The sequence below is a fragment of the Linderina pennispora genome, assembly GCF_002104995.1.
Source record: "Linderina pennispora strain ATCC 12442 chromosome Unknown DL89scaffold_5, whole genome shotgun sequence".
Classification (NCBI taxonomy): Eukaryota; Fungi; Kickxellomycota; class Kickxellomycetes; order Kickxellales; family Kickxellaceae; genus Linderina; species Linderina pennispora.
In genome coordinates this window covers 274,942-302,562 of record NW_024468253.1, presented here as the reverse complement: position 1 = coordinate 302,562, position 27,621 = coordinate 274,942, and the positions used below count along the sequence as shown (strand labels likewise).

The window sequence follows — 27,621 nt, the reverse complement described above, 5'->3', positions numbered from 1 at the left end:
AGGCGCTTAAAGAAGCGTCTCTGCCACTCGTCACACCTTTTGCTCCCACCTTGACTCTTTCTCCTGTTTTTTACGACCCCTTTCCTCTCTCGCTGACTACGCAACCCTTTCCTCGCAACCCGCCTTCCCAGAAGCTGGCATCACAAGTGACCGCCTACCCTCTCCCGGCAATGGTAAGTCGCTGGCATTTGTCAGCCCGACTGGCGATCGAAAATAGGCAGGGACAAAGCCAGCATCCAGTGGGCCGAGCAGTCCCATCCAATTTGAGCCACCTGTGCAAACAACCGGCAGTGCCTCTTTCTTCCTCCCCCCTCTTTCTGAGCCTTCTGCATCCTTTTCCTCCTTCTGCTCCGTCTCCCGCATTTCCCTTCTATTTACCCGATTCTCATTCTGACAACCCACTTTCACCCACGTGTACGCTCACTTGTAGTCGCCCTCCACCGCTGCGGCCAAACAAACACAACTACGCCCGCGCAATAAAAAGGCCCAGAAGAAGCTGAAAAAGAAGCGCAGCATGGCGGACAAAGTGAACACGCGGCAGCGCAGCCGCGAAGCAACTGTTGACACTGACGATGACGTGGGCATCCAGATCGGCACGCCGCGCAACCGGTCGCCGCAGCGCAAGCACACGTTTGAGATCGAGGACCCAGCGACATACGAGAGCAAAGGATTGCTGTCTGGCATCACCGGCAAGTGGAATGAGTTTTATGCCAACAAGGACTTTGGCAATATCCTGCTGCTCATTGCACTGTACTGGCTTCAGGGGATCCCGCTTGGACTGGCTCACGGAAGCATCCCGTTTCTGCTCAAGGAAAAGCTGAGCTACGCGCAGGTCGGTCTATTTTCGCTGGCCGGGTACCCGTACTCGCTGAAGCTGTTTCTGGTCGCCATTCGTGGACTCGATCTACGACCGCAAGTTTGGCAGGCGCAAGTCGTGGATTGTGCCGATCCAGCTGATTGTGGCTGTCATGTTCTGGTGGATGGGCTCGCATATTGACGGGCTGATGCGCGACCCGGAGACGAACATTGGCGAGATCATGTATCTGTTCCTCGCTGTTGTGTTCATGAGTGCCACGCAGGACATTGCTGTTGATGGATGGGCCCTGACGCTGCTGTCGGAGGAGAACTTGTCGTATGCGTCCACCTGCCAGACCGTAGGCATCAACTGCGGATTCTTCATGTCGTTCACCGTGTTCCTGGCCCTCAACTCGACAGAGTTCAGCAACAAGTACATATACTCCACACCACGTGAGGACGGGTTCCTTCAGCTCGGCCCGTACATGGCATTCTGGGCTGCAGTATACCTGCTGGTGACGCTGTACTTGATCATATTCAAGACGGAGCACACCGACTCGAACGACGACTACGGAATCGTGGAGACATACAAGACCATCTGGCGCATATGCAAACTGCCGCACATGAAGCTGCTCATTGCTGTGCTGTTCTTTGCCAAGATCGGCTTCATCCCGAACGACTCGGTAACACAGCTTAAGCTTATTGAGCGTGGGCTGCACAAAGAGGACATGGCGCTGGCGGTTCTGATCGACTTCCCCATCCAGATATTCTTTGGCTACTATGCCGCGCGGTGGAGTCGTGGCGACAGCAAACTGAAGCCTTGGCGAGTGGCCTTTGTGCTGCGCCTCGTCTGCTGCGTGTTTGGGATGCTGACTGTCCACTTCTTCCCTACTGGCGGCCTCACTTCAGGCTACTTCTACGTTGTGCTCGGTGAACAAGGTGTCGGCGTCAATGGCCAGTACGGTGCAGTTTGTCGGCATGTCGGCATTTATCACGCAGATCGCTGACCCTGTCATTGGCGGCACGTACATGACTCTGCTCAACACGCTGAGCAACTTTGGCGGCACCTGGCCCGTATACTTTATCATGCGCTCGGTGGACATATTCTCGCGCGCAACCTGCACCTTGCCCAACGGTAGTTCGTACACCTGCGTAGCGCAGCACGACCGCGACCTGTGCACCAAGGACGGCGGAACATGCGATGTGCATTTGGACGGATACTTTGTAGTGTCCTCGACCTGCATCGTGCTTGCGCTCATGCTGTACTACGGATTCGTCCGCCCAACCGTGCTGCACCTAGAGCGCTTGCCAGCGCATGTGTGGCGGGTATCAAAGGATGCTCAAAAGTAGCTATCTATAAATAAACCGATTTCTAAACAACGGCCAGTGCGATTTGCCTATTTGCCCTCGATGCTACATTGTTCATAGCCTTACACTTGGCATTCTGCTCATTCGCAGTTGGGCGCTGTGCTACAGCCATCTGGTGTTGCTACAATGCTTATTTTGTAAGGGAAGTGTAGATGAAGATGGCAATATATTTATGATGTTGCTGCAGCAACGCCAACAGTCAGTAGCTGGGCGGGTTTACTATGAACAAATGGTCCTCCTCGTTTCTAATCCACTCCAGTACGTTGTTGACCATCCTGATCATCATGCGCACATCCATTGTGGGCGACACTGTCGCATACAGCTCAAACTTGCTCGACTGCCAGGCCAGAACCGCGTCTGTCGCGCTTCGTCGGTAGATGATACGCAGCGGCTGTGCCATGTTGCCGACCATATGCAGCCTCAGTCCGCTTGTATGTGCTCATGATACGCATCTGGTCACGTTCTGGCACAGAGTCATCAAAGCACGAGCCAAAATTCTGGACCAGAGCCTTGTGCTTGTAGTGCATATGCAGCAGTCCGCGAACCCCAAGCTCCGACGGATGCAATGCACGCTGTGACAGCCGCATCCTCAAGCCGCTGCAGTGAGCCGTCGGAAGACAGATCCGCGACAATGGCCTCGCAGCACCCTGACATCGCTGGGAAGCTGTCGCGGTCAGCAGATACCAGCAGCAATGCAGCATTCGGCGTGACATAGTTCACGTAGACGTGAAGAAACCCCTGGTCATTGAACCGTGGCAAGCAGACGGGCGTCCAATGCTCACCTGTCAGGAATGCCCGGTTAGCAGCCATATTGAAGAGAAGCATCAGGTCAGATGGATGCAAGCTATGCTTGCGCGGCCGCATCAGTGTTACCAGCTTCAGATCGGCCACCAGCATTGCATACAGAAGCCCTTTAGGTCGAGCTGCCAGCAGGCTCTTGCCAATCCGGTCACGCAGCTTGAATCCGCATCCACAAGGTATCAAGCGAGCCCAGCGAAAACGCAAAGCTGGTCGCCATGCGGTCGACAAGCTGGTCGATCACGGGCTCTGTGCCGCCAAGCAGCTGGCGTAGGTCAAAGTTGCTGCGCTGCTCAAAGATTTTTGTCAGCTGTGCCATGGTCAGTATGCTGACAATCTGGCTGTGCAACAGCTGCAAGTTCGCTGCGCAGCTGCTGTGCTGGCTCATCAACACTAGCCACAGCCATCAAGTACAGGGGCCCGCTGGTGTAGAACACGATCGTGTGCCCGCCCATTGTCATCGAGCGGATCGGGTCGCTCATGTCTGCAAACGACGCTATCACTGCCTGGATCGTGCTCATCAGGGGGGCCAGCTGCGCCTCGTCTCCGTATCGTGTGTAAATCGGCTTGCCGGCAGTGCTCAGCACAAAGTAGTGCTTGCTGTGTGCCCGCCACTGTGCCGATGCAAAGTCCTTCTAGCTTGTCTGCATCGATTGCTGCCAGTTCGAGCTGCTCGTCGTCCTCCTCATTTTTCACTGCAGCGGTCCGCATTTGTGTCAGTCAGGTCATTGGCCATTGGCGGCATTCGCTTCTACGAGGATACAAAGAATGAAATACAAACAAAAGCGTGCGACTGAGATAATCGATAGCTGCTGGCGCCGCCATTGACCGCTGACCTCGTGCAGATTGTTTTGTCTTGGACCCCGATTAAGGGACATTGCGCGATATATTGTTGCCAGCCATGCATTATGACAAGCCGAACCCGGCATATCGAACAAGGCAGGGAGCGCGAAGCTACTCTCTACTTAAAGACCAGGGTGTGTGCCATGGAGCACCTATGAGCTGGTGCAGGTGGCTGCCATATACGCTTTTCTTTCTGGTGTCCTTGCGTTGGCCATAACGGCACATCATTGTGAGTATGGTCTTGGGTTGTCTCTAGATTGCAGTGATTGGGGGGATGGTCGATTTGCGCAACTAGCTATACCCTTCTCTTCCACTATGAATTCTCTTGGGCGGCGTGGGCTTCATACAGCTGGCTTCAGCTCGCTTTCTTGCAGGCATTCTGCGGCCGAAAATTCCACAGCCGCCTGTAGCACCCAATCGGCCTGCAAGCAGCATCGTGGCATGGGGAATTCAAGCGTTCCGATGAGTACTCGTGGATGCAGCAGCCTGAGCACTCTGAAAAGGTCAGCGAATACTTGCGCGCAGAGAAACAATATGCAGACCAAGTCATGGCCGGGACAGAGAGGCTTCAGTCAAAGCTGGCTCAAGAGATGTCCGCGGCAACCGAAGTCGAGTCGATGCCGCCGCCCGTCGAGAACCGCAATGGCGAGTTCATCTACTTTGTCGAAGGCAATGGCGACGGATCCCTTAAGGTATTGTCGCCGGAGCGTGGTTTCAGATCGAAAGGCAGGTGCTCATGGATTCGGCAAGGCTTCTCAAAAGACACGGGCTCGTGATTCGTCTACTGCATGTCTCCAACGACAACTCGTGGATGGGATGCCTGGTATCAGATGCCAATGACGACTCTGGCAAGGAAACCGGCACCTTTGCTGCTGTATCGGCTCGCCGCAGGAGGACAGGCTGAAAAGTGCGATCAGATCAGCAATGTCTACAACTTTGTCTTTGGCACCAGTGGATCGGTTTTCTACACGGTCCTCAACAACAAGCTGCGCGCACATAAAGTCATGGGCCACTCTATTGGTGGCAGGCAGAGCACTGATATAGTTGTGTACAGCGAAGGCGACACGGAGTGCTTTTTGGACATCACTTGTACCAAGGACAAGCAATTTTTCATCGTCAACAGCAGCACGCTGGACTCGTCTGAGCTGCATGTGTTTTCATCAGGGTTTGACTTCTGGGACTGCCAGTGAGGCAGATTCGCAAGAATGCTCTGCAGCTGGTTCGGCCACGGCAGAAAGGCGTGGAGTATTTTGTTGACCATCAAGGCAGCGACTTTTTGATTCTGACCAACTCTCCTGCCGATGACAGCCAGCGATCCGATATTGCCGATCCCACTGCCGTTTAGGCTAGGTGCGGGCACCAACACAGACCCCGTCCTCAGACAACTGGGAGGAAGTGCTGACCGTTCAAGACAACGAGCGTATTGAGGATCTCGAGGTATTCCAGGACTACTTCATGGTTAACATCAAGAGGCGCGGACTCCCCGCTGTCCTGATATTCGATCGCAAAATGGGCAAGCGGTCCGAGTTGAAGCTGCCTTACAACGGCAACTGTACTATCCGGCCAGACGCCAACCCCCAGCTCGATACGTCGTTTGTACGGCTCAGCCTCAGCTCCCCTGTGCACTTGGATTCAGTTGTCGAGTATGACATGAGCACACTGCGGCCATTCCAGTCGTGGCTTTCGACGCCCCTGCATCTAAATCCCCGAGAGTTTACAGTGCAGAGGATCGAGGTGCCGGTGGATGGAACCCATGTCCCGATGACACTGGTATTCCATAGATCAGTCTCGCTCGCGCAGTCGCCGCCTACGCTGGTAAGAGTGTACGGTGCTTACGGGGTGTCGCTGGAGCCCGAGTTCAGGCTGGAGGACATCCCGCTCCTGCGCCGTGGCTGGGTTATTGCGCTGGCCCATGTGCGTGGCGGTGGTGAGCTTGGGCGCGCGTGGTACGCCGGTGGCCGGCGCTCCAGCAAGGTCAATTCGGTGACTGATTTTCTCGGATGCGCTCGGTATTTGCTTGACAAGGGATGGAGCGCAGCCGACCGCCTGTCGATTACTGGCACATCGGCCGGTGGGCTAGTGGTTGGCTCGGCGCTGAACATCCATCCAGAGTATTTCCGTGCGGCTGCCCTGCATGTCCCGTTTGTGGATCCGCTGTCTGCGATGCTCAGTCCAGACCTGCCTTTAACTGAAGTCGAAAGAGCCGAATGGGGCGACCCCCTTGCCAGCAAGTCTGAATATGCTAGTATTCGTGTATACGCTCCCTATGATAACCTCAGCCGCATGGTTGGCGAGCAGACAAAGCAAGCACCGTCCTATCCTGGTCACCGCTGGCCAGCAGGATCAGCGCGTGTCCTGTGTGGCAGCCAGCCAAATGGGTTGCCCGGCTTCGTAGTACTGGTGGATATTCAACAGCCCCGCCGCCCATGACACACAGAACAACACAGTGGCCTAAGCTCATGCTCGATGCTCGCATGGATCTCGGGCACTTCCACTCACACAGCGACGACCCCGACCATGGCTTCATCAAGGCGCATGCGTTCCGGAGCGCGTTCCTGCTGACTGAGGTTCAGGGATGGAGCGAAATAAAATAGCAGCATTTACTAGTTGCCCAAATGAAATGCCATTGCTACATCCGCTTGGACCTGTTGTTCAGGCACATCCGATTTCCATGCATTTCCCAGGCTCGAAGGTGCCTCGATGCTGGCTGTTGAAAACTTTGCAGCTGCTGCCTCCTAAGCTTGTCCTTCTTCACTGCTGCATAGTGCTGACCGCTGCCATTGCATACATTGCAGTGGACACAATTCGGCTTGGCCCAAACACCAGTGGGGGGGGCTGAGTACAGATTCAGCCGGCATATATATGCCATCAACAATGACAAGTCAACCAACAGCGGTAAGTATAGCTGGCAGTCATACTATCAAATGACCGTACGTATACTAAGAGTATGAAGCAAACAGATGCTGGCTAGACAAGAAAATAGATAGGCTCAATCCAAGTTCCGTCTATTCCCTACCTTTGACATGTTGGTGTGATACTCAGCGCATTCTCTAGTATTGGCTTCCATGTCATAAACCGACAACACCAAGAGAGCACGGCTTAGCATGTATGCTTTAAGAAAAGAGATACTACAAGCATGTCTCAAAGCCGGCACTGCAAATCACTTGCCAAGAATGAGGGAGCACCTAATTGCCCAGGATGCGCCAATACTTGTCAGTGATAATGCTATATAGTAAGCGCAGTCAACCATGGAATGCTTCATCATACATGCTGCTGCGGAGCCAAGTCCGCATCTGCAAACCCCGCCGAATTGGAGAGGCAGGTCGCAGCAATGTGGCCGCTGTCCATACCATGCCACTCACCTGACATATGCATAGCCAGATGATCGCCAGATTGTGTGATCATGATCATTGGAAGATATCGGGGCCGTTTTGTGCGCTGTCCAGGCCAGTGCGCCCGATAATCTACCAAGGAGAATATCGCTGACTGTCGCATTGCAACGGCCCAATTTGCCTTTTCCCTCTTTTTTGAATTTCTGCTCTCACTGTTGAATTCACGCTATTTTGTAAGTCGCAAAATTCGAGCCTGCCGGACAGATTCAACGTCGCGACGAGCACCGCAGATTTCAGACGAGCTGGAGATAGAAGCACTAATTTGAGTCGCTTTTTGAATTTCAACACCCTCTTTGTAGATAAACGTACAAAATGCCCTCTGCTACTCCCCTGAAGCCCATTGTCGGTCTGTTCAAGCGCCGTGTCACTCGCGATCTGGGTATTGGCCTCGGCGGCGGTCTCGTTGTCGCGACTGTCTACTGGCACTACTTTGACAAGCACCTGCAGCGCGTTGATAACTACTACGCCAAGAACGGCCGTGCTTCGGAGAAGTAAGCTGCCCTCGATATACTAGACCATATTTCTCTTCGATATTGACAATAAGCGGATCTCCTCAGGACGCTGCCTTGTGTCCCGAGATATGCGCCTGTTGAATGGAAACGCTGTTTTAAAACACCGATCGTAGAGTGCTGGCTCAGTGGCCCTCAGGGCGCTGATGGCCTGGCTTGTGGAGGCGTGAACTGCCGGCTGATTAAATTCTGCGTGATTGCTGGCCCTGGCAGAATCCCTAATTTCAGGCGATATTTTGCTTCCCCTGACGTTTGTAAGCCGCCAACCGGACATTTATCATCTATACCCTAGCCGATGATTATAAATGCGCCAGCAGCGCAGCATGCGCTCTTTCCAATGGTTTGGATTTAATAGGTGCAATGGTATTTGTCAAGTGGAAAACTGGTAAGCCTAAAGGGAAAGTGGCCCGGGGCAAGTATAGCTGGTGTTTGTGGCCAGGTGCTACGGGAGCTGCTATCGGGTATGAGCCGGGATAGATGAAGCCAGAGCAAGGAATGAGTGCGGGATGCGTGTTAGACCCAAGCTTCAACCCAGCTATTGTGACCGGTGTACACCATATGTATATTCTTGTCGGCCACCTGCGTCGTATAGAATCCGCAGTCCTGGCATATGTGGTAGTAGCTCTGGCTGCATGCAAACGGCGATGCCGCAACGGTTGCCGACTTTGCAGTGTTTCCGCCACGGCGGGTGTAGTTGCAGGTAGCAGACAGATCGAGCTGGTCGTTGTTCTGGAGAAGCATGGCTGATAAGTGACTGGATCTATGGCAGAATTGAAGAGAAGAGCTGGTTGGGGGTGGAGGTGTGTAGAGATTTGGGTTGTGATGGTACGGCTGCTGCGGTATCGAGATTTAAGCTGCGGCGTGTGCAAGGTTCAATCCAAAAGAGATGACAATGATGGCTGTGTAGGGAAGAGAAGAGAGAAAAATATAGACAGGCGGGTGGTGACTATTAGACAAGGTTAAAGAAAACGTGGGAATGGCGGTGCAAAGAGAGGCGTGAGGGGGCAGAGTTATCTGATAAGCGAAGGTCCAAGTGAGAAATAGGGAGAGGTATGGTTAACTAATGAATAGGGGGCAAGTGAGGCAATGGACCGTCGGCGCTAGCGGCGAATTGGATGTGCTTATAACTGGAAGAAATTGGCAGTGAAAGGGGTCTGAAAGTCTTGGCAAAAAAGAACCGGCCATCGCGTAGCCGGACTTTTATACCTGTACGCCTCCCCCATTCAGTCACCCAGCTGCACCCAGCTGATTCAGTGTGGTATTTTGAACTGCCTGGCACGCGCCCTGCCGCGCCTCACAGCAACACACTTGGTCTCTTGCCGCAGCCAGCTTGGAAAAAGAGACCAAGAGCCAGCATTCCGCCTGGCCTTTTCTCTTTCTGATAGTTCAACAGTGAAGCTGCAAATTTCTCGGCTCAATGATTTCTGCTCTACCTGCACGAGCCATTGGTGTGATGCAGCAGACCATGTGCCGGAGGAACGTCAGGCTTGTTCTTATGTTCATCATTGCTTAGGAAGAGCAACCTACTGCCAGGTTGTGGCGGGCAGTAGGCCTGCGTTGCGTATTCTGCCACAGCTGAGTATTGGCGCCCAGACCTTAGCCAGAAGATTCTGCAGCGAACAGGCAAGTAAAAGTGCAGCTCAGTGAAATGTGATTACGCATATCGAGCATCAAGCCAGGAACCAAGAACGATCTCCGCAACCAAATCTGGCTGGGCACAGGATACATGGTGCACGTTCTCAGTCACTTGCTGCCAAGAGCAAGGACATCAGGGCAAAGGGCATTACGCAAGACGGGCGAGTAAGCCCCCAGCATGCGATTCGCGCGGGTTGCTTTACGGATTCAATAACGCATTGCGTAGAGGCGGTATTGGTGCTACATGATGTGGTGGTCTGCAGGTCTGCATCCACGGCTCATCCCGTGCTTGTGCTTACGAGTATGCATGGGTGTTTGTGCGTGGCAGTCCTACATACGCTGCGCCAAATGCACCCTTCAGCCTGCCTCAAGCACTCACAGATTGCTTTTGCCCCAAAGCGAGGTCACGTTTTTATGTTCATCCTTTTGGTATTTTTGGCTCTTGCTTACCGTTATCTGTATGCGTTTGTCAGTGGATTCCGTTTGCGACAATGAAAATGCCCGTAGTACAGCTGTATGTACATTCACCCGCAACGGCCTGCTCTCCAATACCTACCGGTGTTGTGTCAATCGAGCGAGCTGGACTGTCCAGGCACGGGAACTAGCTCCGATGCGATGCGGCTGATAGCGGATGCGAGCGGGACCGTTTGTAAATTGAATTGGCAGTCGGTTTCCCTCTCTTTCCCTCGTCCGCCGACGAAATCCCTTGACATTGTTCATGTACGGGACCCTTGCCTTTGCGGAAAACTAGGATACGTGCTGGAAAGGAGTTCGGACATTCCTCCCCAAAAGAGAGCGGGTGAAATTACTGGAGAACAGGCGAGGGGCTTCCCATAGGTCCGCTCTGGACCTTGATCCGTGGTCTTCTGCGATTATAGACATGGCAGCCTCGAAGTCACGGTGGAATCTCTACGCTGCCATTCTCCCCTCACACATTCCTAAGCAACCACCCCCATCCTCCAAAGAAAAAAGCATGTCGGATTCTGCCCAAAAGGTCGCCCAGGACGCTGCCGATCAAGGCGTATCGCAGGAAGCCCAGCTTTTGGCGGCTTGCTACGAGGGAAACAGCCAGCGTGTCCAGGAATTGGTTGACAGCGGCGCCGAGATCTTCGTCACAGATGAGACCGGACGTACGGCGCTGCACTTTGCTGCTGCCAGCGGCGATGTCGATACGGTAAAGCTGGTGCTCAAGGCTGGAATCCCTTGGAACACGCTCGACAGCGGTGACTACACAGCCGGCGACTACGCCGAGAGCGGCGAGCACAAGGAGGTGTATGAGGAGCTGGTGCAGGCTGGAATCAGGGCCGAGATGATCCTGCGCCTGTTCAGCAAGGGCGAGGCCAACGGGCGTGCTGCCAACGAGGATTATCTGTCGCAGCCGGTCGAATACAGCGGGGATCGGCTGGTGGACGCTGAGCGCAACGGCGTGATGATGAGCTGGGAAGCTCCGTTGATGGACATGCATGCGCAAGTCATCTGCACCAAACCGGATAGCACCGTGCTCAATGTTGGTAGGTGTTTGTGCGTGTGTCGCTGATGCTTGCCTTTGTGACGGATGGCTATGCATGATTAATAATGAGCCGGACGGTGGATCGCCTTGCAATATTCTTTGTAGGCTTTGGCATGGGAATCGTCGACACCTCTCTTGAAGAATTCGGCCCGGGGAAACATGTAATCGTTGAGGCACATCCCGATGTCTACAAGCACATGCTCAGCGAGGGCTGGGGCGACAAGCCCAACGTGCACATCGTGTTCGGGCGGTGGCAGGACAAGCTGGACGAGATCCGTAGCCTGGGCCCATACGATGGCATATTCTTTGACACGTTTGGCGAGTTTTACGAAGACCTGAATGATTTCCACAAGGTGGTCTTCCAGGAAGGCGACGACGTGAAGCCGATGCTGAGCAAGCCCGATGGCATCTACAGCTTCTTCAACGGCCTGGGCGGCGATCACAAGCTGTTCCATGATGTGTACTGCCATATCGTGCGCGCTGATCTGCTGAACCTTGGCATTGAGACCGAGTACACGCCGGTCAAGGGCGATGCCGAAATCGACGAGGAGACCTGGAAGGGCATCAAGCGGCCGTACTGGATGCTCAAGCAGTACAACCTGCCCACATGCAAATGGGCCCAAAAATAGACCTTCTTCCCTCAACTCTTCCGATGAGTTACAAGAACTGGCGACCAAAATCACGAACCTCATACTGCACGGACAACTATGGCCATCCCCACCAGTCTTTTGCCGGTGCCAGTCCTTGTTGTATCACTGCTCTCCTCAATTCGCTACAATTTCAAATGCAATGTCGTGTGTAATTTGCTGCGACGCCCTGCTTAACGATATCAACTTTCTCGGCAGCCCGAATGCGAGCAAGGACCCGGACGACTGGGAGAGGCAGCCGGCTGCGCTTGGGTGTGGCCACGTCTTCCACCTCGGGTGTATCGGCTTGTGGCTAGAACAGTCAAACCGGGGAACATGCCCGACCTGCCGCAAAGTCCACAACAGCCCCCCAATCGGCCTGTACTTTGAGGTCGATACACCCAGCTCGAATGCAGCTGAGACAGAGGCTGCCGCGTCTCCGGGGCAGTAGTTCACAGGTCACGCACCGCAACCAGATTATCCAGATGCTGTGCAAAAACGCCAAAGCAGCCCAGGACGAAATTAAGCAGATGAAGGATCAGATCCACAAGCTGGCAAATTCTCTGGAGGAGCGAGAGGCAGCGTACGGCGAGCAGACGCGGAAGGACTAAGAAGCTTGCAGATAAAGTCATAGAGGCCAAGAAGCACACCGAGAAGTGGAAGAAGCTGGAGCTGAAGTTTATGGCCGATATGGCCAACAGGGACAGCACGATTGAGCAGCTGACAACCGAAAGAACCTGAGCTCAAGCAGAAGGAGCATGAGCTTGCATCGTTGAAGGACAGCATGGATAGTATGCGTGTGTCAAACGAGCGGCTGCAGCGCGCGCTGAAGAAGGAGCGGGCTCGGAATAGCACTCTGAGTGACGTAAACAAGAAGCTAGTCTCAAAAATGCACCTCATGGAAGAAGAGGCGGTTGGAGGAACCGAGGAGTCGCCAGCGGTTAGTAACGAGAGCCACCTGCCACAAAACTCACAACAGACAGGGACTTTTGCCGAGGACTTGGATGTTTCGTCAACAGAGCTCGACCCAGTCGTGCCCAATGGGTGGGCTGTATCCCAGGCCAGCCAAACCGTTGGACAAAGCTCAAGCCGACATATAATATGCCGCTGTCAAAGTTCGCCGATGTCGGCCTGTCCAGCGACAGCGAGTCAGCGAGCGAGACTAAGCTCGGCCATACCATGCCCCTTTCACAACCACCTTCAAGGAACCCGTTCTCGGTTGCTGGTACAAGCTCGCCGCGTACCATCATGCCTACTGGTGTTTTCAGCTTCCGAGCACATCTGCCAGAGGCTCCCTCGAGAATGCCTGGGACTCCCAGCATCAAGTCGGGCCACCAACCAGCAAGCCGTAAATTGACGGATACCCGCAGCGCAAGGAGATCGAAACACGGTGTTTGTTTCCGATGGTATGGGCGGTTCGCGCAGCCAGCATGCCGCCAGAAAGACAACTACACAGGCAAAGATCACTTGGGGGCCAAGGAAAGCCTGAGTAGGTAAAAGCATATAGTGCCTCTTTAATATCCAAATCTCAAATACAAGTAAATTTCATCGCACGCTGCTATTCATCCTCAGCGAGATTTGCTTCTTCTGCGAGCTTGGCGAACAAGCCGTCCTCGTTCCTGAGCAGGTTCTGCGGGCTGTCGAACTCGGCTACCCTTCCTCCGTCGATGACTAGGATCATGTCGCTGTCAAGAACAGTATTGAGGCGATGGGCAATGGTCAAGACCGTGCAGTTAGCGAATTCTTCGCGAATCGTTTTCTGTATAACTGCATCAGTGGTATTGTCGATAGCGGCGGTCGCTTCATCGAGAACAAGGATCTTGGCGCGTTTGAGCAGGGCACGGGCTAGGCAGATCAGCTGGCGCTGGCCAACGCTGAAGTTCTCGCCGTTCTGCGTCACAATGAACTCTAGACGCTCGTCCTTGGAGCGAATAAGGTCACCCAGATGCGCGTTGTCCAGTGAACACCAGATCTCCTCGTCCGAGTATTTGCTGAACGGATCCAGATTCTCACGGATCGTGCCAGCAAACAGCACCGGGTCTTGGGGGATGATCGAGAGGCGACTGCGAACATCAAAGAGGCCGTACTTGGAGATGTCATGGCCGTCTAATAAAATCTGGCCAGACGATGCTTCGATGATACGGAACAGCGCCAGCGTCAGCGACGACTTGCCAGCGCCAGTGCGTCCAACGATACCGACCTTCTGGTTAGGCATGACGCGGAACGACAGATCCTTGAGCACCAGATCCAGACCCTCACGGTAGCGCGTCGAGTAGTTGCGGAATTCAACGGTACCAGCCTCCGGCCAAGACTCTGACGGACGGCAATCTTCAATGACCTCTGGTGCCTCGCTCTCCAAGCGCGAGTAGTCTTTGACTCTCTCGACAGAGATCATCGCAAGCTCCACAAATCCGAACGACCGCACGCTAGTGTTAAGGACACCCAGAATTGCAATTGCATTGGTCAGTGCCAGGCCCGCATATCCGTTGGTCAGCGATCCGACAAAGTAGAGAGCAGCAATGAGCGACATGTTGGTAAGTAGGACAATTGTGGCCGCAATCAGGTCCAGGCGACATGCCAGCCAGCGGGTCGTGCACAGGTGTGTCCACCAGGTCATCATAAGTGTCTCATTGCGCGCTGCACATCCCTTCTCGAATTCTGCGTTGCGCCCGTATGCCCTGATAGACATCGCACCATGCACAGCCTCCTCCGTACAGGTTATCACTGAATTCCTGCCTGTGTTGACAAGCCGACGAATTTCACGGCTAGTGGCCATAAACCTCCGCTGGACGCCAATGAACACGTATGCGATGGGGGCTATGAATACAAATGAAAGCGGCATGGCCACAACAATGAGAGCCATGGCAATCGCAATACGGAGCATGGCCATCACCCACATCTCAAGGAACATTGGGAGATTCTCGTCGATCTGTGCCTGGTCACTGCTGAACAGACCCAGGATTCGGCCAAGGGGTGTTGAGTCAAAGAACGATGTCGGTACACGTAGCATGCATTGAAGCAGCTGTGAATGCGTATTTTTGGATCCGTTGACAGCACATAGGAGCCACACCGCCGCTGAAACTGCAATCATCGACAGAACCTGAACCACTCCCAGAGCACTGTAGACAGACAAGTAATAGAGCGGCTGGCGTGTAGAGTCATCTGTATCACCGTCATTTAGAGTAGCCCAGTGCGCGAGCCACATACTGCTGCCGACAGAGAGGCACATGGCAGCAATAGATGCACAGCCTAGCATGGAAATGTTCCTGATACCGCAAGCACGGATGTAGTGCATGTATGGCTCGAGCCCAACTAATCCAACCCGCTTTTGCTCGTCTCGAATGATGGTATGTGCTGTTGCCACATCGACCGGAATATTATCGATGCTGGCGCGACCCAAGCTGCTTCGATAGACAGGCTTTTGTCTGGCAGACACTAGTGAAATCTCCGAGGCAGTTGGGGTAGTGGTGTTACTCTCATCGGTGTCTGACGCTTCAGGCGGGGGTACCATGCCGGTGTCTGGCATGTACACATGAATGAAATCAAACACCTCGCCCTTCGATCCCACAAGCTGGGCAAATGACCCCTGTTCGACCACTTTACCATCGTGCAACATCGTGATCTGGCTCGCAGCACCCAAGTACTGAAGGGCGTTGGTGACGAGGATGCGAGCGCGAGTTTTCAGCAGACCATTGGGGCCTAGAACGTGGTTGAAGATGTGCTTGCCGACATGAGCATCGACAGCAGATAGCGGATCGTCCAGCAGATACACATCAGTGCGGGCGTAGACAGCGCGGGCTAGAGACACCACGGGCCTTCTGGCCGCCCGACAGATTGATACCCTTCTCGCCAATCTCGGTCATATCTCCGCCAGCAAGCATCTCGAGGTCAGCGCGAAGCGCGCATGCATCGATGACCTTGTCATAGAACCCCTGCTCAAACCTGTGGCCAAACAGGATGTTTTCTCTGAGCGTAGCATTGAGGATCCACGGTTGCTGAGGTACAAGAGCAACCGATCCGTGTACGGTCACCTGAGCCAGCAGTCTTGACCATATCGCCCAACAATGCCGAAATGACTGACGATTTCCCCGACCCAACTTTGCCGATAACAGCGACAAGCTCTTCGCGACGGCACTGAATGCTGATATCCTCGAGGATGTTGCATTCACTAGAGCGCCACTTGAATGAGCCGCTTGAAATATCCGCCAAAACATCGTCTGGCGAGGCGGTTTCCGCATACCGATCATACCTGATCCTCTGAACTGCTGACGAATCATGCTCGCTACTCATAATAAAAGCAGTCAAGCGATGATAGCAGGTGCGTACCATCATAAGTACGGTAACTGTGTTTGGACCCTCCGAGACAGGAACCTGCAGCATATCAAAGAGAGCAATCGAAACAAACATCAACTGCGATGTCAATGGGCCGTGACTCTCGCCGCCAAACGCAGCATACACAGCAAATGTTGCTAGTGAGATCAGAACTGACGTCAGAGAACTGACAAGCATGGTCAGTGTCTTCCATATACCCAGGCGGCGAAGTGCAGCCAGTTCTTTGGTGTTGCGAATAGTCTCGATTTTGTCCAAGAACGCACGCTCCCAGCCGTACAGCTTGATCGCCTTCATGCTGCCAAAAGTCTCAGTGACGGCATGCATTCGGTGATCCCGCTCGGCCAGCAGCTGTCGGGTGCTATGGCCAACACCCCCTGTGAAGCGCAGATTCACAAACACGCTAGCTAGTATCAGGAACACGCCAACCAGGCAACTCCAGCCTATTGTATGGTGGAGCATGTAGATGATAGCAGCGATTTGCAGTGGGTAGCTCCAAAAATTGTGGATGTAGTTGACAAACAGTGCGACACTGTTCGCCATCTACTGTCAGGTAGTTGATGATCTGGCCCACGGAAGTGTGCAGCACGGGACTCGCTGGAGAGGGCCAGGGACTTGCGGTATATCAGGGCCATGATTGCCGTACTCAGCTGCACCCATGGGGGAGTAAGCCAGAATGAGTACATCGGGAACGCAATGGCCCTGGTCACTGATCGGAAGAGCGAGAAGCACAGTCAGAGATATTCCATACTCCGATCGGGTGTCCATCGGCCGTCACCGTATGTCTGTATGAATCCGATAACCTGCTTGAGGACCAAGCGGTTGTGCCAGCATGCAAATGTTGGCGAGTAGCATGACGAAGCCTGCAATGACTGTATCACGCAACGCAGCCTTGCTCCAGTGCACGGAGGAGCGAGGGCACAGGCTTACGAAGCTCGCTCTCCCACATTTTGAAGAATTCGGCCTGTATCTGCCCACCTTGCAGGTGATTTAGGAAGCGGGAGAAGGTCGTCCTCGGTGAACCTCTGGGCTCGGAACCCTCTGTCGATGGAGGGTGTGACCCAGGCAAATATTAGACGTGAGTATATGTTTGCATGCGTGCTCGGATCAGTACGTCCGCTGTATGCGCTTAGATGATGGGAAGGTGGAAAAGTCTGGAGCTCAAAGTACGCTGCTAATGTAGCGAATGCAGAGTACATTGATTGCAACTGGCATATCAAGGCTGCGGCCATGGGGTGCACAGTACGCAGACATTGCAGACAGTATGCCGGATGCCGGCCAAAACAGAAGCAGAATATCTGACGAGCACTCGCTGTGCCTGTAGTAGAGAATATGTAGAAAGAATGCAGCAAGTACAGCTACTGGCTGCATGAACGCCGAAAGGTATTCCTGCGGTCTGTATACCGCTGACTGCAGCTGGATAAGTGCCAAGGCGAACGATATGCAGAGGGCAAGAAACGCCGTAGTAAACTTTAGCTTTGTATTCCACGAAGCACGCTGATGCGAGCGGTTGGATAAGTGCATGTTTCAGCAGCTGGCGAGACCTTATAATAGCTGCCGCAACTAGTAGTGTGGCAGTGGCTGTATTTGCCAGACGGACCCAGTCGTTGGCAGCTGGTGGATCAAGCATCGAAAAAGAGTGTGGGAAAATGGAAATGACTTGCTATGCGTTGTCAAGAGAAGAAGAAAGGAGCGGATCCATGAACGATTTGCCCCTGGATAGTTTTATAGTCAGCTCAAGGAAATCAACAGAGATGCATGGATAAATAGATACGATATGTGAATTGCTCGTATCTGAGTGTGAGTCAGCAGCATACATGTGCCGCAGTCGGCATCAGACATTACACATAGCTGGGTTGCTCGTCGACAAGTACAGAAAATAATGAAAAGTGTTTGGAAAATGCTCGCAATGAAAAAGAGAAATTAATGTTATCAGTTGAACAAATACGCTTGTTGGTTTGTGTACATTTCAGCCATTGCCACCCACGTCGCCCTGGGCTGCTCATTGACTATATTGTCAAGCGTGTGTGCAATGATCCGCTCCCTCCCCTCCGCAGATCCTGTGTGTTTCAGCTCCACAACCCCGTCCTGCACCGCCTGCCAGTCCTCCTCGATGCTCGCCATCTGGAACTCTGTTGCGTTTTTCTGAATTTCCAGTTCATCTACATCATGCTGCAGCTGCCGGACGCTTTCTTCGAGGCGGTCGTACTCTACATGGTCAGGGACGATAGGCAATAAAGACTGGAGGTCGGCGAGAGGCGTGTTTGTGCGCAGGAGAGATTCAAGGGCCTCTGCAGCTGCGTCAATGCTGGGTATGGCGAAGGAATCGGGGTTGGAGGCGCGTGAGAGCTGGAATAGTTCGATTTGCTCACGCAGCTGCAGATTCTCGACCAAGAGGTCCGACGCATCAGGCATAGCGGAGAGTGTCGACTGTAGAGCAGTGATTTCCTCACGCAGCGACCTGTTCTCGGCGTCAGACTGGTAGCCATAAGCCCGGCGCAGCGCGTCGTTTTCAGCAGTCCGGAGTTTGAGTACCAGGGATTGCTGCTGATGCTGGAGCTTGTGGCGGTCCAGCGACTCTTTAAGCTCAAAGGCGATTTCAGCATAGCGCGATTTCTGACGCTCAGACTCGCGCAGTTTCCGTAGTGCCAGGATCAGCAAATACTGCGTGGTGCCCAGCTCCTTGTCATCAGGTGGGCTTGATGCAGGAGTGGCAATGGCCGAGGACTGGTTGCCAGCGGTGAGCATTGCGATTTCCTGCTTGAGCTTCTGGATTTCAGCCTGCAACTGGGGAACATTCCCCTGCATGTCCTGGTTGACAACAGCCTTGTTTCGGATCATCTTTGCCCTCTGCGCGAACCGCATCGTGCTAATGGTCTCGGCATCATTGCTGATGGCTGGGCTGACGTTGGCGATAATGAACGTGACAGAGTTACCTCCAAGCGAGTCTCGCAGCAGGAACGTCAGCTTGCTGTCGCGATAATTTACGTGTCGTTTGATGCCGCTGCCAACATCTACGAGTGCGTTGATGACTTTGCCCAGTGCCGACAGGCTTTTGTTGATGTTTGCGGCTTCCTTGAGCCGAATGCCGGTGGTGTTTGGCGAGCTTTTGGCGCTCAGATCCAGCCAGGTCAACGAGGTTGAAGCGGGCTTCGCGGATTTCGGTCAACCCAGGAGTCCATCTGCTTCATGGACTGAATTGTCAACATCAACACCGAATGCGACCGCGAACTCTCCCGGTTCATAGACGTTGCGCTCACATGCCTGTTCTGCGTGCCTCTGGTAAACACACCATACGCCTCGTTTGGGTCCAGCACTGTCTCTTCGGTGACATTATCGACAAAGATGCCCTTCTTTATGTCCTCACGCAGCGCGCACATACGCACGACCGGGTCCAGCAAATCGTATATAGTCTCGTTGTAGATCTCAATGTATGATGCGCGGCATAGATATTTGACGCGCCCATTAGAACGCTGCTCTTCCTCAGAGATGCGCGAAAACAGGTATTCGAAGCAGCGCGGGATGAGGCCGCGCAGCTCGTCGGTGGGCCCGGTGAATTTATCGTGGGCGCCTTGCATGGTGAAGGTTTTGCCGGAGCCCGTCTGGCCCATAGGCGAAGATCGTGCCATTGTAGCCCTGCATGCACTGCTCCACCGCCCGCTTCCCGACGGCCTCAAAGACCTGGTCCTAATGTGTGGCAAGCCATGCGCTTTTAAGGTATGTTTCGGAGCTGGATATTGGCAGGATCGTCTAGTATGTTTACCTGTGCACAGTCCTCAGCCCCGATAAAGTCAAAGGAAAACGGCTCGGTGCTCTGCGAGGGGACCGACACGGACCGTTCTGAATTTATGCGGATGGCAGACTCGGCAGACCGCTCCTTGCTGAATTCCTCTTCGGAAAACGGTCGAATGCGCAGAAACACCTGGATATTGTCCATTTCAGTATAAATAAAAGAGCGAAAAATAGAGCACAGAGGCAAAGTCTGTTTCACGGATGTCCTGGTTTAGCCAAAACAGAAGAGGCGATGATCGGCGCGGCGACTTGACTCGCTTACGAGCTGCCAAGCGGGAGGCACACAAAGGCCAAGAAAAAAATATCGGAACAGTGACGGGCACATTGCGAGCACCCGGCCACGCCACGGTCCCACAGGACTGAATTTATCAACAAGTCTTGGCTGGCGGTGCGCTTTGGCGGGTTTCTGCTTTACTTGCCACGCAATACTTTCCAGCACCTATTTTCCTACACTCACTATGCCGCTTGATGAAGAGAAGAAGGCCAAGCGCCTCTCCATGTCGCATAGCATCCGGCGAACGCTCAAGGGCGACTGGGCGACGCACAGCTCATCCTCGGCCACCCCTAGCGAGACCAGCCGCGGCGCCCCGCACACCAGCGAAAAGGCGCGCACGCTGGTCGAGCTTCTACAGCCAACATGGACACAGCAGGCTGCTGAGCCGACTCCACACCGCGATGAGCCCAGAAAGCCGCGGCGGTTCCGCCCCCGCAAGATGCTGAAGAAGATGGGCGTCACCGGCCACTCATACCTGGAGCCCACCGAGTACCCGCAGAGCGACGACCCGTCGACCGGGCACAGCGCGCTGGAACGCAAAAAGAAGATTCGATACGTTCCTCAAGCAAGGCCGGGATTTGGCCCGCCAGTTTGGGACCTCGCCGGTGACGAGAATCGAGGCAGCCGACCTGCTGTCGCACTCGGGCTGGGACGTCGACGTGGCAATGAGGCGGCTGCAGCTGTTGTTTTGTTCGCGCGACGGCATCCTGTATGACCTGAATCCCCGTGTGCAGCTGGTCCGGTGCGGTGAACTCCAGGTCAACCACGTGCTACATAGACAGCCTGCTGATGGCGCTGTTTGGCGCCCAGCACTCGTGTGATGGCCTGCTGTACATGCGCGAGCTTGGCAACAAAGACGCCAATGACCTGCTGGCTGTGTGCAGACTGCTGGTGAACTACATTCGGGCCGGCGAGCTTATCCCAGCCCTTGCGATCGAGGAGTTCCGGGGCGCATTGATAAAGTGTGGGTGGCTGAACGAGCACGGCCACGGGCCTCTGAACCGATACACGCAGCAGGATGTCAACGAGCTGTATATGTTTCTGATGGATAAGCTGCAGATGCCATATCTGGCCATGCAGGTGCAGATGGTGCATGGCGCCGACCAGGACGAGGCGGATAGTCGTATGGTTACGCAGCGGGTGCTGGAGCTGTCATTGCCGGACGAGAACGAGGGCAAGGACAATGGCAAGGACAATGGCAAGCAGGGAGAGCCGCGAGAAATGGAGCTGTCGCCGAATAACCCGTTCAATAAGATTACTCCGCCGCCACTGCCAGCTCGGCCAGCCGTCGAAAAGCCGCTGCTGCTGCAGGCGCTCTTGGAGCAGTACTTTTTCGACAACCGCGTGGAACATCCTGGAGCGGATTCTGAAAAATCGCGGTGGCGAGGGCGCCGGGTCATCAACCAAGGTCCATACCAATGCGTGGTCATTCCTGTCGATTTATCCCGTTCTATACGCCGCAGAATGAGATGGGCGACTCGGAAAGCTCCAGCATGGCGGCAGACTACCCCGAGGGCGCACCGCTGATTCTGCCTCTGCTGATCAAGCGGTACAAGGTCGACAGCAGGGGCCATGTCCAGCGCGTCAACAGGCGGGTTATCTGCCCGATGGTGCTGGATGTCACTAACATTATCAGCTCGTCAGACACCAATCCGTTTGAGGACCCGAAGGACTCGAGCAAGGGACGGCCACAAGACATCCATAGGGCGCAGGACTGGGGACCCGTTGGTGCCTCCGCCTCCGCCGTACCCGAGTAAAGTGCAATATCGGATGGTTCTGCGTGCAGCGATCTGCCACAAGGGCTCGACGGCTAACTCGGGCCATTACGTGTCGTTTTGCACTAGACTGCGGCTGGCTAGACCAGACGAGCTGCAACAGGAAAGCAGCAAGGCGCCGCCGACCAGCAAGCCTAGCACACAGACACTTGCTACCCACATCGACATGTCGTCGTCAGTACCGGACCCACACATAGTGGATACTATAGTGGCCAAGACAAACTCGCCTGTCCGTCAACACAAGCGTAATCCGCATGCGCGGAAGTACGCTGTCAGGTCCCAAGACAGCCATGCTTGGGAACCCGCCAAACGATGGGCGCCACTGGTTCAAGCATAAGCGCAGTTTCTCGTGGCCCATGAACAAGAGGGAGAGCATGCGCCATGCAGCCGAAGCTTCTGCCCAGAAGCAGCGCCCGGGAGTCCCAGGCAACGCATTGCCGTCGGACTCGGGGTCATCCGACGCCAACGCCCTCTTTGTATGACGTCGATATCCACGGCACAGCTGCCGACTGGGAGAACTACGCACTGACAATGAACCTGAACAGTAGCAGCGAACACGGGCATCTGTCGGCTATCCCTGAGCACTTGTCACCGCCACCGCCTGTGCCGCCGCGCAGCAGCACTAGTCCACGAATGCCTATCTTGGATGAGACACCGCTGCCGCTGCTGCCGAATGACACTGCGCCCCATCCACCCACATACTCGCAGAGCTGCACAGTCAAGCCGCAGGTCTATGTGACGAGCGATAGGCCCAGCGAGCCCAGCGCCCCGACAATCGGCGAGTTTTTGCGGTTTGACGACATGGATATCCCGCACAACCGTGTGCAGTATTTCTCGACTGGCGAAGGCGGCCGCAAGTGCATGGAGGAGATCTCGCGCGATGGCTACATGCTGTTCTATGCTTTGCAGCGTGTCGAATTGCCCAGCGACAAGGCGCACCAGGAGTCACTTGAGGGTCGGACGTGGGTCGCAGCAGGCCATGGAAGAGCTGTCGAGTGCACTACAGCAGGACGAGCAGGACATGAGCTCGAAACGGATTATTGATGCAATTATGAGGAACAGCGGTGCGTATGAGAAGGAGCAGGCAGGACCCAGCGTTCTTCGTTCTGGCCGATTATAAGGACGATGGCAGGTCGTTTGAGGATTTGGCGATGCGGTGGCAGAATGTCAGGGTTAGTGAGACAGCGTCGCCTGTGGGACCGCTAGGTGGCGAGCAGCATAAGAGGCCAGAGCCGAAGCAGCACCAGCTGTTGGATGGCCAGGGACTCAGAAGGAGTTTTAGTGGCAAGGGCCGGGAAAAGCGATCCTCAGACAAGCATGGCAAGCATGATGAGCAGTGCTTGATTATGTAAAACTATACACACAATATATGATACCTAGAATACAGAGATAAGTTGGCTACATCATGCTAAGCAGATGGTACATGTGCACTGGCCATGCCATATGTAGCTGGGATATAAGAACGTCCACAGCAGATCGTAGAGACATGATAATTGAATATAGGTTGAATACTGCACTCATAGAACTATGTGAGCACATGGAAACCGCATTCCTAGATACCTTGCGTGTAGCTGCAGATATCCTACAACAGCTGAGAAACAATGTGCACATCATCGCAGTTCTAAACAATTGGCATTTGGTCCTGAGGAGTTGTGGTGGCAGATCCGACTAATAACCCAATGGGCGGCTGGAGAGACGCATCGTCCCAGCACCAAACATGGACGAACTGCAATATTTATTGACGGGATTTATTTTCAAACTTTGCGGTTCCCTAAGGTGTGAGCCTCCTGGCACAGCACTCGAGACTGTAGCTTTCTCAAAAGTCTATGCCATCGCCTGATATAAAGCAGGCAACTGGTGCCACTCTACACCACCCTCCTCTCTCTACATCTGAAGGCATTTTTCTACATTATCAATGTGAAGTCTTCCTTCCATCTCATCTCGTATTCCTTTGCCGTTTATTTTCTGTCATGCAGAATGGGTATCTGGCACTACTCAATCCTTGGGCGCACATAAAGCCAGTCATACTACAGAGCTGGCATCACTCAGGATATCAACACTGCCACTGATGCTAGCCTCGGACCATCTCCTGGTACGCACTGCAGCCAGTGAATCGCCACAAGAAATCCATAGTAGGCGGTATGAGAGATGCGTTCACAATTTTCGTTCTAGTGCTGCCCATTGCTATGAGCACCTTGTATTTCATCAGTGCTGCGCATAAACGCACGTCATCCCGTGGCTAGACCCAGGACGCACAATGTCGGCATTCAGGTGAATGTGCCTGAGGTCATTCCAGCTGAAACCGTTGGCCAGGACCCACCGCCTGGGGAACCATTACAAGATAAGCTAGCCAGTGTTGGTTTCAGCATTGTGGCAAGCGATCCTATTGACTACGCGACTTTGCTCATTGCACAAGAGCCTTCGGATAAGGACTTCCGACCTGTGCCAGATCTCTGACACCGGTGCAAGGGGCAGCACTGATATCCGCTCATGGCAGAGGCATCAGCGACACTAGTATCCCATGCCGACGGCGGGGCTTCGGCATTGGATGTGAGAAGGGGGCGTCGACCAGGGCACAATAGGCTCCACCAGCCCAGGCTCAAGATATCGGCAAGAATCGTGGAGGGAGAATCCGCAGCAGTAACAAAGGCCGTGGAAACGGGAGAGGGAGCGATGGCAGAGGTAGACATGGTGGTGGCGACCCCAGGGATGAGCGCAGGAACAAGCGGCTGCCGCAGAACAACCCGTCTGAAATTGAGCAGTGCAGCGGGGACACGCCTCTTCGTCCTGGCAGCCCCGGATACGTCAGGTCTGGCAGCAGCCCTAGCAAGGGCAGACATTGGAGACCAGACCCAGCCCCGGACAGCAGTACATCATGGAGAGAGCGAAAATAGGCATTTGTGTGTCTCGCAGTAGAAGTAATTGTCACCGCATTTTGTTTAAGCTCCGCCAGTAGCTTTTGATGCACATGGCAAATGTGGTGCGCCAGCAACAAGGCCTGGTTCTGAACATGCCGATGCTCGCTGATTGGCAGCACCACATCAGATTCAGGCAAGAGGCAACAGCGATGCCTATGAGCCAGAGTTCCAAGTGGGCTGCTTCGGGCCAGCTGCTAGCACCTGCTGCAGAGTTGGCCAAGGGTAATGAGGGGTTTACATAATGTGTTGCAGCATCGTTGTTGTTGTAAATCCCCTAGGTAACGCGAGATGTCCACCTCGCAGGCCGGCTGGTTAGAGGGTGGTTGCGTTCGGTGTGACAAGGCCTTCTGCACAGGAGCAGTTTCGGACCCGCCAGGGAAGTCGCTCACGTGTGCTGGTATGGCGACCAATGAGTTTTGATGTCACGCTGTTGGGGAAGAGTGATTTCGGATGTTCGCGCTGGCCGCAGCAGCAATATTTTTGTCTATTGATTTCCCGCGCCTCGCAGGTCCATTTCAGCCAGTGGAGTCCTGGCGGCGAGGCGAGGGGTGGGTTTTTTGTCGAGAAATCTATGCACGGCTACAGGGGAAAATTCCAGCCTGCACGGGCTAAAAGGGGGAGCAGGCCAGCTAAATCATCACCCAGCAAGGGGCCATGGAGTGCTGATTTCCAGCATGTGGCAAGCCCGCCAAGCGCGCCCGCGCGGATGACAAATGTGTTGAAATATAGCCCAATCGGCATTCCTTTCTCTTTCCCGTCCACCTACCCACTCCATCTTTTTTCTCTTTTTTCCAAAGATCTCACCACCCTTTCTGCTCTTGCTACACCGCTTTCAACAGGCCAGACCGCCCGTCGCACCAGCTCCTTTTATAAGCCTGCAGCCAAACTTGGATCCTCAATCTCTCTCCGAACTCCAGGTTTTTTCTTTTGTCTTGACACCGTAGTATTATATTCTAGAGGCCTACTCGTTTCTGACCACACAGCAGGCACTCTACGCTATCTCCTACTTGCCCTCTCTCGCTTTCTGTTACCTCTTGCTTGTCACGAACACACTAGCAAGGTAACCAGAAACATAACGCAAGCGCGAGACCGAGCAAAAGACCCCACCCTACCTTTTTGTTCCGGCTACAACAGCGCCCCAGCACCCCGCGTTCGACGTTAACCTTGTCGTCAATCAAGCAGACACAACTTCCTTCTCTTCCAACAGAACAAGTCGTATCTCGCTCACCCGGTTTTAACCTCGCCAACCTTATTAACAACACTATTCCCGAGAACACCTACAACCCAACCGTCGGTTATATTCAAAATGAACTTCAGCAACACCATCCCCAACCCTCGAGACAACGTCGTGTCTTCTTTTCGCGTGGCCCTGAGCACGTCGATTACGGTCCCGCTTACGACCGGCCCACGGCTCACCGCAGACGCGGGTAGCCGGGACAGTATCGGAGGCACTGCCGGTTCGAGCTCTGTGCCACTAAGCGATGCCCTGACAGCGCTCCTGCTGACGGCGTCGACGGACCTGCACAACAAGGCTCCCACCACCTACACTTCTGCTGATACGGACAACGACTTTGCGACCTATTCCCCGACAGGCGCCAGCGGCACTCGCGGCGGCGACCTGATTTTTGATTCGTTTGTGAATACAACGAGCGCTGGCGGCGACTTTTACAGTCCCGGGCAGCAGCTCGAGATGGAGCGGGAGCGGCGGCTTCGGCCCGCACACACGTTCCCGAGCGACGGATTCCTGCACCCGAGCGAGGTGTTTACCACGCCGGATGATGTCGGACACACACCACGTCGATACTACCAACTTCTCGTCGGCCTCGCTGCCCACGACCCCTGCCCTGCCGCATCTGCTGCAGGCGCCGGCCACAGCGCCTCTGCGCTCGCTGTCGTTTAGCGATGTCGCGGGACTCGGAAACGTGTCCGCAGACATGCTGCTCGGCGCGTTTGGCAGCTACCTCAACACGCCTGTGACCTCGGCCACGCTCAAGTCGCCCAACGACGGAGCAGTGGCATCTGGCAGCGTGCAGCCGCTGTTTGCCCCGCTCGACGAGCTCAAGGGCAAGGCCAGCGGCGGCAGCAGCAGCTCGTCTGCGCTGGCGTCGATGCTGCTTGACACGCCTTTCATGGCGACGGCTGTTAACACGCCGTATGTGAGCCAGTCGGACGATCTTCTGACGGACGACCAGCTGGCTATGGTAGACGCCGAGGTGCGGCAGCAGCTGGTGCATGCTCTGGTCGACGCCATCCAGCCGGTATCGGCCTATGCGCCGGTGAACACACCGCAGCAGCCGACGGCCGATAGCGCCAGCGAGATGCCGCTGATGGACTCGCTTCTGGGCCTGCTGAGCCCGCCAGGCGCAGCCTCGGTCAGCACCCCGCTGGCTCTGGATTCTGCGTCGCCGGCGCTGCTGGAGCTGCTGTCTCCGGTCAACCCGCCGATGCTGTCTCCGGCGGACGTGTTCCGCACGCCGCGGCTGCCGACCATCGACGAGGAGGAAGACATTCCACTGGCAGATGTCGCAGCGCGCAAGCGCAAGCGTTCTGACGACGACGACGACGACGACGGACCGAAGAAGTTCCACTGCGACATCTGCAACCGCGCGTTCTCGCGGCAGTACAACATGCGCACGCACCGGCTGACCCACGATCCCGAGTCCGGTGCGTCGCGGCCGTTCAGCTGCGATCACTGCCACCGCACGTTCACGCGCAAGCACGACCTGACTCGCCACCATATGCTGCATGACGACTCGAAGGCGTTCAAGTGCAAGACGTGCGGGCGCGGCTTCGCCCGTCTGGATGTGCTGGAGCGCCATGCGCGCGCGGTCCACAAGGCGTGAAGCGCTCATATTCACTTACCCCTCCTGCTCTTTCCATTTTCCTTCTTTCTCTTCTTCCTTGCCCCCTTTCTAGCTGCTAATCTACCGGGGAAATCGGCACAAGCTCTCTTTGACCACCAGACAAAAAAATACAAAAACCTCACCACCCAACGCGCAATAAAGCAATATCGACAGCATGTAGCAGCATTCTGCAAAGTGGACATCGGGCACATGT

At 54.7% G+C, this 27,621-nt stretch overlaps 13 protein-coding genes across 13 annotated transcripts; 8 read left to right on the top strand and 5 right to left on the bottom strand.

The window, feature by feature from the left end:
• The first annotated feature begins 75 nt into the window (after positions 1 to 75).
• Positions 76 to 2,175, top strand: DL89DRAFT_266759 (MFS general substrate transporter). Its single transcript, XM_040887213.1, is given in 3 exon segments — positions 76 to 855; positions 875 to 1,715; positions 1,735 to 2,175. 3 exon segments carry the CDS (start codon positions 515 to 517, stop codon positions 2,143 to 2,145), a joined length of 1,593 nt encoding a protein of 530 aa, XP_040744134.1. The 5' UTR covers positions 76 to 514; the 3' UTR covers positions 2,146 to 2,175.
• A 187-nt stretch (positions 2,176 to 2,362) lies between these two features.
• Positions 2,363 to 3,746, bottom strand: DL89DRAFT_322016 (DUF254-domain-containing protein; the record flags this gene model as incomplete). Its single annotated transcript, XM_040891318.1, has 6 exons — positions 3,577 to 3,746; positions 3,312 to 3,527; positions 3,138 to 3,271; positions 2,722 to 3,097; positions 2,573 to 2,678; positions 2,363 to 2,520 (listed from the first exon to the last, which is right to left on the bottom strand). The coding sequence occupies exons 1-6, from the start codon at positions 3,670 to 3,672 to the stop codon at positions 2,363 to 2,365; spliced, it is 1,086 nt and encodes a 361-aa protein (XP_040744133.1). The 5' UTR covers positions 3,673 to 3,746.
• A 358-nt stretch (positions 3,747 to 4,104) lies between these two features.
• On the top strand, positions 4,105 to 6,428 carry DL89DRAFT_266758 (uncharacterized protein). The gene is given in 8 exon segments (XM_040887212.1): positions 4,105 to 4,138; positions 4,164 to 4,240; positions 4,260 to 4,496; positions 4,535 to 4,678; positions 4,704 to 4,969; positions 4,996 to 5,056; positions 5,155 to 6,127; positions 6,175 to 6,428. The coding sequence occupies 8 exon segments, from the start codon at positions 4,120 to 4,122 to the stop codon at positions 6,396 to 6,398; spliced, it is 2,001 nt and encodes a 666-aa protein (XP_040744132.1). The 5' UTR covers positions 4,105 to 4,119; the 3' UTR covers positions 6,399 to 6,428.
• An 864-nt stretch (positions 6,429 to 7,292) lies between these two features.
• Positions 7,293 to 8,029, top strand: DL89DRAFT_266757 (uncharacterized protein). The gene has a single exon (XM_040887211.1). It carries the CDS (start codon positions 7,509 to 7,511, stop codon positions 7,689 to 7,691), a length of 183 nt encoding a protein of 60 aa, XP_040744131.1. The 5' UTR covers positions 7,293 to 7,508; the 3' UTR covers positions 7,692 to 8,029.
• Positions 8,030 to 10,313: 2,284 nt separating this feature from the next.
• On the top strand, positions 10,314 to 11,479 carry DL89DRAFT_222731 (ankyrin repeat family protein; the record flags this gene model as incomplete). The annotated part of the gene is made up of 2 exons (XM_040884599.1): positions 10,314 to 10,851; positions 10,956 to 11,479. The coding sequence occupies 2 exons, from the start codon at positions 10,314 to 10,316 to the stop codon at positions 11,477 to 11,479; spliced, it is 1,062 nt and encodes a 353-aa protein (XP_040744130.1).
• Positions 11,480 to 12,260: 781 nt separating this feature from the next.
• Positions 12,261 to 12,828, top strand: DL89DRAFT_292205 (uncharacterized protein; the record flags this gene model as incomplete). Its single annotated transcript, XM_040890272.1, has 3 exons — positions 12,261 to 12,506; positions 12,560 to 12,736; positions 12,778 to 12,828. 3 exons carry the CDS (start codon positions 12,261 to 12,263, stop codon positions 12,826 to 12,828), a joined length of 474 nt encoding a protein of 157 aa, XP_040744129.1.
• A 141-nt stretch (positions 12,829 to 12,969) lies between these two features.
• Positions 12,970 to 16,545, bottom strand: DL89DRAFT_266755 (P-loop containing nucleoside triphosphate hydrolase protein). The gene is given in 13 exon segments (XM_040887210.1): positions 12,970 to 13,106; positions 13,131 to 15,197; positions 15,283 to 15,507; positions 15,527 to 15,655; positions 15,689 to 15,738; positions 15,763 to 15,908; positions 15,933 to 15,945; positions 15,976 to 16,096; positions 16,124 to 16,156; positions 16,178 to 16,212; positions 16,243 to 16,298; positions 16,339 to 16,351; positions 16,380 to 16,545. 13 exon segments carry the CDS (start codon positions 16,489 to 16,491, stop codon positions 13,035 to 13,037), a joined length of 3,072 nt encoding a protein of 1,023 aa, XP_040744128.1. The 5' UTR covers positions 16,492 to 16,545; the 3' UTR covers positions 12,970 to 13,034.
• A 365-nt stretch (positions 16,546 to 16,910) lies between these two features.
• Positions 16,911 to 17,481, bottom strand: DL89DRAFT_135956 (uncharacterized protein). The gene has a single exon (XM_040883371.1). The coding sequence runs from the start codon at positions 17,433 to 17,435 to the stop codon at positions 17,022 to 17,024; it is 414 nt and encodes a 137-aa protein (XP_040744127.1). The 5' UTR covers positions 17,436 to 17,481; the 3' UTR covers positions 16,911 to 17,021.
• Positions 17,482 to 17,698: 217 nt separating this feature from the next.
• DL89DRAFT_266754 (kinesin-domain-containing protein) lies at positions 17,699 to 19,778 on the bottom strand. Its single transcript, XM_040887209.1, has 4 exons — positions 19,569 to 19,778; positions 19,460 to 19,492; positions 18,976 to 19,407; positions 17,699 to 18,880 (listed from the first exon to the last, which is right to left on the bottom strand). The coding sequence occupies exons 1-4, from the start codon at positions 19,740 to 19,742 to the stop codon at positions 17,738 to 17,740; spliced, it is 1,782 nt and encodes a 593-aa protein (XP_040744126.1). The 5' UTR covers positions 19,743 to 19,778; the 3' UTR covers positions 17,699 to 17,737.
• A 710-nt stretch (positions 19,779 to 20,488) lies between these two features.
• On the top strand, positions 20,489 to 21,450 carry DL89DRAFT_135933 (uncharacterized protein). Its single transcript, XM_040883370.1, has one exon. The coding sequence runs from the start codon at positions 20,661 to 20,663 to the stop codon at positions 21,396 to 21,398; it is 738 nt and encodes a 245-aa protein (XP_040744125.1). The 5' UTR covers positions 20,489 to 20,660; the 3' UTR covers positions 21,399 to 21,450.
• A 411-nt stretch (positions 21,451 to 21,861) lies between these two features.
• Positions 21,862 to 23,045, top strand: DL89DRAFT_135931 (uncharacterized protein). Its single transcript, XM_040883369.1, has one exon. It carries the CDS (start codon positions 22,028 to 22,030, stop codon positions 22,688 to 22,690), a length of 663 nt encoding a protein of 220 aa, XP_040744124.1. The 5' UTR covers positions 21,862 to 22,027; the 3' UTR covers positions 22,691 to 23,045.
• An 830-nt stretch (positions 23,046 to 23,875) lies between these two features.
• On the bottom strand, positions 23,876 to 24,783 carry DL89DRAFT_135928 (uncharacterized protein). The gene has a single exon (XM_040883368.1). The coding sequence runs from the start codon at positions 24,484 to 24,486 to the stop codon at positions 24,037 to 24,039; it is 450 nt and encodes a 149-aa protein (XP_040744123.1). The 5' UTR covers positions 24,487 to 24,783; the 3' UTR covers positions 23,876 to 24,036.
• Positions 24,784 to 27,161: 2,378 nt separating this feature from the next.
• DL89DRAFT_214474 (uncharacterized protein) lies at positions 27,162 to 27,383 on the top strand (the record flags this gene model as incomplete). Its single annotated transcript, XM_040884270.1, has 1 exon — positions 27,162 to 27,383. A coding segment is annotated over one exon (222 nt), but the record flags the coding sequence as incomplete, so codon positions are not given.
• Between the last annotated feature and the right edge of the window lie 238 nt (positions 27,384 to 27,621).